Source organism: Protomyctophum bolini (assembly GCF_963924005.1).
Source record: "Protomyctophum bolini genome assembly, chromosome: 13".
Classification (NCBI taxonomy): Eukaryota; Metazoa; Chordata; class Actinopteri; order Myctophiformes; family Myctophidae; genus Protomyctophum; species Protomyctophum bolini.
The window spans coordinates 40,689,815-40,700,137 of NC_137874.1; the positions used below are offsets into that span (position 1 = coordinate 40,689,815).

A 10,323-nucleotide genomic window follows, 5' to 3' on the forward strand; every position below is an offset into this window, starting at 1 on the left:
TTGATTGATCCATAAAAATAAAAATAAACTACGACACGTACAGATCATACACTGTATGTAGTGTACACATACCTGTGAACCTAGCAGTGACATGCAGTGACACGTATTTGATCACATGACTCACTTGAGTCACTTCTCTAGTCTCCAGTCCATGCGGTGTGGAAGTGCATGATGTCTCTCTCTCTCTCTCTCTCTCTCTCTCTCCCCCCCTCTCTCTCTCTCTCTCTCTCTCCCCCCCCCTCTCTCTCTCTCTCTCTCTCTCTCTCTCTCTCCCCCACTCCCTCCCTCTCTCTGCATGGCTGTATGACTATGGCTTGAACTTTGCCCAGCCAGCTAGTTTCACCCCGTCAGCACCACAGGGTCAGTCAGTCAGCCAGCATGGTGTGATGTGCACAGTGCACACTGACTGAAGACACACACACACACTGCACTGTGACACATTACAGATACAGACACGTACGTTGTGCCCTGTGCAACAACAGGGCAGCGAGTGCATTCACTTGGTTATAGTAGTAGGCTAGCCTAAATAAACCCGGGTTTATTTAGGCTTAGTTTGGAGTGTGGAGTGGACAGGCGGACACGCAGTGATCGAGTCACAGCTTCATTGTAAACAAACAAACAAGAAGAAGATCGGATCGTTCGTCCATCATGGTCGGTAGGAGACGTGGGGGTCGAGGCCAGGGGGGTTCAAACAACGCGTCTGCACAGACAGGAGGAGCGGCTCAGACCAGCAGGAGAACCCCGAGGAAGGTGAGAGAGAGAGAGAGAGCCTGCTTTTAATTAAACATGTCCACAAACTTAATTCCCAAACGTAACATCACACTTCAACAGTCAACACACACAGGTGTGTTGACTGTTGAAGTGTGATGTTCTGAAGATCTGATCTGATCTGCTGAGTGAGTGTTGAGATGATAGTCTTATTATATAACTGTCATTCTTACATTTTATGTTGTGTTTTCACTGAAGTAGCCTATTGACTGACTGCATGGGACGACTATAGCTCTATGGTCCATTATAGCAGAGACTTTTACTGCTATGGACCAGAGCTAATAAATCAAAGAAAACACAACATGATTGAACTACTGAATTTTATAATTATTGATTTATTGTTATGATGATTATTATTACACACACACACACACACACACACACACACACACACACACACACACACACACACACACACACACACACACACAGTTCTTCTAATCTTGTTCAACTACTGGTAGCAGTTTGATGTTCACAAACATGTACAGGAGATAAACTAAGTGTGGGACCCATTGATTTAAACACGTTTATGTTGTCAACGGTGCTTCTCAAAGTGGGGTCCGGAGTGTGGACCCCCAGGCGTCATGTCCAGTGGGACCCCAGCTAAATGATTGATAGTCTAGGAAAGAAATGAACCCTTCTTAGACCAATTCTCAACCTTTTCAGGCCATGACCCCCAAAATGATCATGTTTACTTTGAACTGGGGACCCTTTGTTTGTAACAACAACGTTTCGACCACCGTGGGTCTTCGTCAGGTAGCTGACGAAGACCCACAGAGGCCGAAACGTTGTTACAAATAATGAATCTTCCTGGGAGCTTCAAATTCAGTGTGCGGTCATCCCTTCCTTTTTCATTGTACATATTTTTGACCAGCAACCTGTAGAATTCCTGGAGATGTGCATGCTTCCTGTCGTGAACTGGGAGTGGGGACCCCTCACACTGACAAGGATTTGGAATTTGGTTTGTAAATATTGTAAACATCGCAGTGCGAGGCGTTGTGAGCTTGTAGATCTGCTATTTTCACAATAGTATAGTTTGTTCATTACGCTACTTTTGATGCAGTAATGGTCTCTAATCTCTAATCTCTATTTTTTGGTCGAGGTATATGAAAAGCTCTTTAATTGTCACTTCACTGTTATTCTGAGGACCCCTCCAACATCATGTAGCGGGGTCCCTGGGGGTCCCTGGGGGTCCTGACCCACAGGTTAAGAGTCTTAGACACGCGTGACTCTTAACAGTGTAGAAGCAAATGGACCCATACAGGTCCATTTGGTCCTTGAAATGAAGTTTGAGAAGAACTGTGAACTAGTGGACTGGCTGCTGTGGGAGGTTTTAACATGGTGATGTCATATCAGCATGGGGTCTTTCCCAACGTGTCTTTTACATAACCCTCATGTTTATGGTTTTATGGACCTGTGTAATCTCCTCTGGGGAAAGGTCACGACACGTTAAGCAAACTAAACAAAAATACATTTTATATATTCATTATTTACAATTCACAGGGGTTGGTTCTTGTTGGTTGGGGGTTGGTTGGCAACCTTTTTGACATGGAGTGCCATGTTTTTATTTTCTTGATAGTCAGTGTGCCATGTCAAATTGTCAACGTTACATTTAATTATATGACACTACATAAAAATAAAGTATTTCCATATACATAATCGTAACTTTTCCTTTTGAAATATTTTCTTCAGGACGTAATGGTCGACTCAAAAGCAATAACCCTACCTATCTCCCAGACTCCCTCCCCAGTCAATTGACTATATTATTTAGTTTAAATATATTTTATTTTCAAGGAAAAATCCTATCTTACACACTTACAGTATGCCTGTGTGCCAGACTGTGATCACAGTCCCCTGTGCCAATGCTGGGGGTCGGTAGCGATGTCGCTTCACAGCTAGAAGGTCCTGGGTTCGATTCCCGCTGGGGACACTGGGGGCGTGTTCTCTCCTCCACGTCATCAGTGCCCATTATACCCGAGGCGGGTTTTGGCGAAAGACCCTTTCTGTGTGGAGTTTGCATGTTCTCCCCGTGTCCCCTAGGGTAGATACCCTCACAAAAAACATGCAGTAATCCTGGTCACTAAACTGCCTCCCCCTGGCCAGCCGGGTGGCGCCTGATGGAGGGGAAAGGCACTAGCTGGAATAACGTGTTCCTTCCACTCGCTACGTCCAAACCCGGGGAAACTCCCCCCCTGTCAGGTGATAAGAACTCGTTGGACTCCTCATGCATAGAAGGAAGCATGAGGTCAGTCCGCTGCCCTCCCCAGGTTGGCAGAGGGAGTGTAGCGCCCAGGATTACATTAGATAATTGACACTGGGTGAAAAAAAGGGTTTCAAAATCGTGGGAGGAAAAAAATAAATGCTGACACCTGTGCCTATCAAAGTCGTACGATTAGTCACACACTGTGAAATTTGTTCTCTGCATTCGACCCATCTCTTGGAGCGGTGAGCCGCAGCGTGCGACGCGCCCGGGAATCAGTCTTTGGTATGACCGGGATCGAACCCCCGACCTCCCAGTTTCAGGGCGGACACTCTAAACCACAAGACCACTGTCTGGTTGCCTATACCTGATTTACATATTGGGAGAGTGGCGATAAATGGTGAAATCTGGAGTGTTGTCCTTGTCTTCTTAAATTGTAGGCTCACTAAGGCTGCTGTTTTCTACTTTACCACTCTGGACACTAGCATCCCTGTTCTGGGGGCGAAATTAGACGATCTACAGTACAAGCTCACAGTTGCAATGCGTTGTACTACTGAGCTTGTAGATCAGCTATTTTACGGTAAAGATATTTGGTGTAGAACCTACCTAGTATAAGTTTAAGTTGTTGAGATCTTTTCATCCAGTTTGAAGTTGGAATCACATATTCGCATCACATAATTCCTTATTCCGTAACATAATTGAACCATGTCCATGTTGAATGAAATTGAGGATTTTTAATGTCACATACTTATGCCATATGTACAGTTCTTTGTGTGCTTGTTCTCACCACCAGCTCTTGAACCAAAGTTATTGGAAGTTGGAAAAGGGGCCTGAGAGTCGGTGTACAAATGGAACCAAATGGACCGATTGGGGTTCCTTTGGTCTAAGGCTATGCTTAAGCAATATTACACGAGAGGGTGTGGGTTTAACGTGATTATTGCCACGACAGGGATGCGGTCAGGAACGAGACGAAGTCGAGTTCCGCAAGCATCACTGAAGTTATTAGTGTGTTATTTAGTGCTTTCAGTTATTTAGTGCTGTGTTATTTAGTGCTTTCAGTTATTTAGTGCTGTGTTATTTAGTGCTTTCAGCCGTCAGATGTTTCTTCTGACTGTACATGACGCTTTCATTTCTTCCCCCCCCCCACCCCATCTCCTCTCAGACTCTAAGCCAGCCAGCCGCCTTCGCGAAGGCTACAGGCTACGAGACAGACGTCCCGCACGACAAGCTGACCGTTGGCCAAGCACGCAGAGGCACGCCAGGTAGGGCGAAGCCTTCTCCATCTATCTGTCTTCCACCATTATCTCTTAGAACTCATCTCTGATAAGATAAACGTACAATCTATTCTACACAGTAAAGTCCTGTGTGTTCAAGTCGTACATTTATTTATTTTACTCTTGAGAGTGTCGAAATGTTGCAGTCCCTTTGCTTGTATTTGTACACTCTCTCAGAGCTAAATGAACACTGGATTTTACAGTGAAAATATCCATGAATATACACGTATCGCCAATGACTCCGTGAATGGATATTTATATAAACTATCAACAGTGAATAATGTAAGTAGCATATCGTTGCTGTCGGGCAGAAACCCCCATATCTCCATCTTCAAACGTGTTGTGTTTTTTTGCGTAAATGAATGCCCTACTGTTACTGTATACTACTACACTACACTACAGCATCACACACAAGCATCACAAGTAGCAGATCCACAAGCTCGGCGCAAATTGAGACATGCTCAATTCACCGAGACATTTATTTATACAATAATATGCAAGACATCATCGACGGTGTTTGTACAGCAATTGTAGTAGATCTGCTACTTTTCGCTGTTTTTTTATTTGAAATTTGAAACAGTTTCCACCCGACAGAGACGATAGGAAGAACTTCACTGTTCTTCACTCTATACCATTATCTTTATACTCTGTAGTGTACACACCTTGCGTTCTTATACTCTGTAGTGTATACACCTTGTGTTCTTATACTTCTTATACTGTAGTGTACAGTCAAGTTCATCTGGAAAGACTGAAGTCTGAACACTATAAAACCGATAACGTTCATCTCCACTTTTGTTTCTGTGCCCTGTGTAAACTGTTTTATATAACTCCAACCACACGCCCATTCGAACTTTGCACAGGGTTTGTAATGTAATGTATGTATTGAGGCACAATAATTGTCAAGAAGAAATTATAATGGGTCATTTCATTTTATATAATGGCGGCGGTTATATTCTAAGGAAACGAAGAGATTAATTATCAATTTATTTTATGTGTAGATTTTATGATTTGTTGATTGAGCCAAACTAACTGTTATATGTGACCAAAGGTTGACTGAGGGGATGCCATTGGATTAGTTTGGATTATATTAGCTTATAGAGTAAAGTCTTGCAGAAAACAGCGAGTTGAGAAAACAGGCTTGAAAGGTTCACTTCTGTGGACTCTGACATTACACCTATAACTACATGTTTAAGCATTTATTTCATATTTACATGTCTTCTGTGGTCTCTAACATTACACCTATAGCTACATGTTTAAGCATTTATTTCATATTTACATGTCTTCTGTGGTCTCTAACATTACACCTAGCGACATGTTTAAGCATTTATTTCATATTTACATGTCTTCTGTGGTCTCTAACATTACACCTAGCTACATGTTTAAGCATTTATTTCATATTTACATGTTGATTTCAGCTCTGACACTTATTTCAGACATGCTCTAGTATGTGAACAGTCTGCCTGTGCTATTAACTCATTTAAAAGTTAACTAAAGCTGGAATTTGCGCGATGGTCTGGTCATTATTTATTGGTGACCAATCCCTTCATTTAGAACAGGACATTCATTTATGTCATTATTGTCCTATTTACGTACAGTATGTGGTCTCTTGTATAGCTCACCGGCCGGTGCGGGTGTACGCGGATGGAATCTTCGACCTGTTCCACTCGGGACATGCCCTCGCTCTGATGCAGGCCAAGAACCTGTTCCCTAACACACACCTGATCGTAGGAGGTATGTAAAGTATGTCATTTCACCCATATCAACTATTAGCCCGTCAGCCGACAGGCTTCTTTTGTTTAAAGTGGGACGTTCGGCATATAGTCTTTTTTTATTGGCCTAAAATATTGTCTATATATATATAAATTCATTCATGAATCCACTTGCTGACCGGCTGTCAGTATTGAGCAATTTATTTTATAGGGGGTTCTTGTGACCCTACCATTAACATCCTATGGCAGGCAAAACATGTCAAACCTTGCTTTAACCCATTCTGGGCGGGAACCCCTTTTAAGTGTTTTAAGCATTATGTTATACTTTTGCTATTGAAAAATAGCAGGATCTACAAGCTCATAGCGTGGCACTCCTTGTAGGTCTGCTATTTTTGAAAAATTGTGAAAATGTGCCTGGAACAACATATTTTCAGACGGGGGTCGGCGGCCAAATACATATAATTATGGGGGTCCTTGACATGAAATATAGAGCACCACTGATACAGAAACATGAGGTATTTCAGAAAACTGTCAGAATTTAGAAGACATCTTTTTAAATTTCGACGTCAGGCCTAAATGGGTTAATTGTAACAGAGTATTTCTATTTTGCAGTATTGATACATGTTTTACTTAAACAGTAATTAATAAGTAAAACATTTGCGTAATTTTTAAGTATCATGTAACATGTCAAACTAGGGGGGTTTCATGATTCTGAATCCATTCCAAGCATTACTTTTGCACAAAATACACTCCTTGGGCTAAAAGCAGCCATAGCCCAAGTGTGCCCAAAAGGTGCTGACCTCATCACATTATTTTGTCATGACGTCTATGGCCGGAGGAGTGCTCCACAGACTGCAGGGACAGTTGGTTGCATTGTGACCCTGCGCAGCTCCACAATGCAATGCGATCTGCGACGCGAGACGGCGAGTGAGAGCGACAGACAGACAGACTACCGCCAAGGGAGAGACACAGACTGTACCGCAACTTCCTACCCTGAGTGTCCGTCCTGCTTAATATTCTTTATTTCATTATTACACCACTGACGCTACACTCCGTGCACGGAATATCTTTGACTCTTTCGCTCTGCACGAGTGTTTAGTTTAGTTTAGTTTATTTAGGATCCCCATTAGCTGTTACACCTGGCAACAGCTATTCTTCCTGGGGTCCTCACAGAATAATATACATACAGAAATTGAAATAAAAACAACATTACAGATATCACAAAAGAAATACATTAAAGCAGGGGTTTTCAACAGGTGGTCCGTGGACCACTGGTGGTCCGTGGAGGTATTGCACGTGGTCCCTGACCATGCATCTAGTAATGTAGCAAAGTGAAGATTTTGTAATTTCTTCCACGGAACAGTGCACCAAACGTCTGTGCACTGTTCCGTGGAAATGCGTCAATGTTATCATAATTACTGGGAAGTCTGAGGTTAAGAAATTCCACAGAAAAGGCAGTTAGTTAGAATCCCAAGAAGGGTGAAGTGTACCAGCTTGCCTGGTTGAGTCATCATTATTAGGAAATGTTAATGTGCCCATAATATGGGTACATTAACATTTCCTAATAATGATGACTCAACCATTATAATGTCATCATGTGCTATATCTTGCACGTATTTTCCATTTTTACTATATATATATTTTTCAAGATAGTAAAATATGGAAGAAAAGAAGTTTAGGGATAGAGGTTAAGGCACGCCCCAGATATAGGGCCACATGTGTCAGTCATCAGTTAAGTCCGTGGACCATGGATTGAGAAACAACAGTGGTCCCCAGGTTGATCCTTAGTCAAGGTGGTGGTCCCTGGTTCACAATCAGTTGAAAACCCCTGCATTAAAGCATAACAACCACGGTTAGTGCTTTCACTCTAGATTACATTAACTGGTATATTGACATAAACAGAATTACAATTTACCATATATATAAAAATTCAGTCTTTTCTTAAAATGCCTTTTACCCTTAATTTCTGTAATGCATACTGGTAGAGAGTTCCATAAAGGCCCTATTGCCCTGTACATTACTGTATTCTTCATTGCATCAGTTATTGGCTTAGGCACTGTAAATCGACCCATTGCAACATGTCTGGTATTATGTATGTGTCTATCGCTGGTATAATGAATATTTTTATATAAGCATTTTGTTTTTTTATTTGAACAAATGTTCCTAAAAAGAATCCAGCCAGACTGGCAGCTAATCTCTGCTCCACCAACAGCTATGACAGCTTCTGATGATTTAACAGTGTACTAGATCTAGTATTGCAGTTCAGGGCAAGGCGAGCTGCCTTATTCTGGGCTATTTGTAATGTACGCAGGTCCTTTTTAGCTACATTGGACCACACAACTGGACAATAGTCAAGGTGGGATATCATCACTAGTGCCTGGATGACCTGGACAGCAGATGTTGGGAGTTAAAAACTCAGCACATCTCCTAATCATGGACAAACCCCCCCTCCCATTTTCTTAGTTATGTTTTGAATATGAGTAGACCATGTTAGACGACTGTCTAATGTTACCCCAAGTAGTTTTGTTTCATCTACCTGCTCAACTGCTAGATTGCTCAGATTCAGATTCAATTTGGGTTTTGACTTGAGCATTATGCTGTGATCCAAATACAATGGATTTAGTCTTTGAGATGTTCAGGACCATCCTACTGTTCACCACCCACTCTGATATGTTCTGTAGTTCCTTGTTAAGAGCATTCATTTCACCAGTATTTCTTTTCGCTTATATATGTCATATACCGGTATGTACATTTACTTTACAAATGAGGGCCTAAATACATATGCGGTAGCCTAATATCCCCGTAGTATAATTGTCATAATCGTGACAGCCCTATTCTTCGCACGTCAACGCATCCTCTGTGTGTGTGTGTGTGTGTGTGTGTGCGTGTGCGACGTGCGTGTGCGCGTGTGTGCGCGTCTCTCCAGTCTGCAGCGACGAACTCACCCACAAGTACAAAGGCTTCACGGTGATGACGGAAGACGAGCGCTACGAGGCTCTGAGACACTGCCGCTACGTGGACGAGGTGGTGCGCGACGCTCCCTGGACGCTCAGCCCCGACTTCCTCAAGAAGCACAAGGTAAGGAAAGGAAAGGTACTATGTTTACCCAGGGTAACTGGACTAAGGAAAGGAAAGGTACTATGTTTACCCAGCAGGGTAACTGGACTAAGCTCAAGAACTTGTTTACAGCCAGGCCCTGCTCATAGAACATTTCATGGTAGGGGTTCAATGCCTTGTCCAAGGGCACTTCAGCGGCGGACCCCAGTGTTGATTACGTCGCCTAAAACTAAATCCTTTTCGTCGACTACCTTTTTTTCCACTGACGAAAACTAAATAAACACGAATAAAAACGAAGCTATGATGACTAAAAACTAAGACTAAATATAGGCCTATACTGACAATTTCGTCGACAGATAAAAACTTGACTGAAATGTTAGGAAGGGACTAGTGGACAAGAGGTCCAGTATAAGTCATTGCATTTAGTTTGGTAGTTCCATAGATAAATATAGTGAAAATAGCCAAACTTTGTGAGCTTGTAGTTCGGCTGTTTTCACAATGTTTGCCTCTTTCTTACGTACTATTTGACTATTCGCGAGACATGGCCAAAGCATTTTAGGGTGGTCCCCGGCCAGCCAAAGACGATGAGAACCCCTGGACTAGATGATACAAAAGCATGCATAAGTGTTTCAGCATCAGTCAGACAAGTTATGTAGACATAGCACAATAAAGTATATATATGCATAGTTTCATTATATAGATATATTCCACTGTTACGTTCATATCTTATACGCATGTTTCATGATAACTACTTTTTATGTATGTGATGTATTGCCATGCTGTTTGTTCTTGCTTAATGTAAATCGCTCTGGATTAAGAGCGTCTGCTAAATGCCTTAATTGTACAAAATGTGGCAGATCGGATCTTAGATGGAAATAATTATGCAGTCTTTATAATTGTATTGATGTGGTTCTTAAGTTGTGAAATGTGTCATATCTATTCTATCTATCTATCTATGCTATCTATCTAATCTAGTCTATCTATCTATCTAGTCTATCTATCTATCGATCTATCTTCTCTCTCTCTCTCTTCTCTCTATTCTATCTATCTATCTATATCTATCTATCTATCGTATCTTTCTATCTATCTTATCTATCTATCTATCTATTCTATATCTATCTATCTATCTATCTATCTATCTATCTATCTATCTATCTATCTATCTATCTATCTAGTCTATCTATCTATCTATCTATCTCTATCTATCTATCTATCTATTCTATCTATCTACTTCTCCTCTCTCTCATCTCTCTCTCTCTCTTCTCTCTCTCTCTCTCCTCTTCCTCTGGCCGCTCCTCTCTTCTCTCTCTCTCTC

The 10,323-nt window shown here is 41.8% G+C and overlaps 1 protein-coding gene across 1 annotated transcript in view; it reads left to right on the forward strand.

Annotated features, from left to right (window-relative positions):
* Positions 1–648: 648 nt before the first annotated feature.
* The window catches only part of LOC308327684 (choline-phosphate cytidylyltransferase B-like), a gene marked incomplete at both ends in the record, with an annotated part of 19,825 nt that continues 10,150 nt past the window's right edge, over positions 649–10,323 (forward strand). The window contains 4 exons of the mRNA XM_080781209.1: positions 649–750; positions 4,131–4,230; positions 5,857–5,973; positions 8,878–9,029. Coding sequence (XP_080637335.1) covers positions 649–750; positions 4,131–4,230; positions 5,857–5,973; positions 8,878–9,029 — 471 coding nt within the window. The remainder of the gene's footprint in view (positions 751–4,130; positions 4,231–5,856; positions 5,974–8,877; positions 9,030–10,323) is intronic.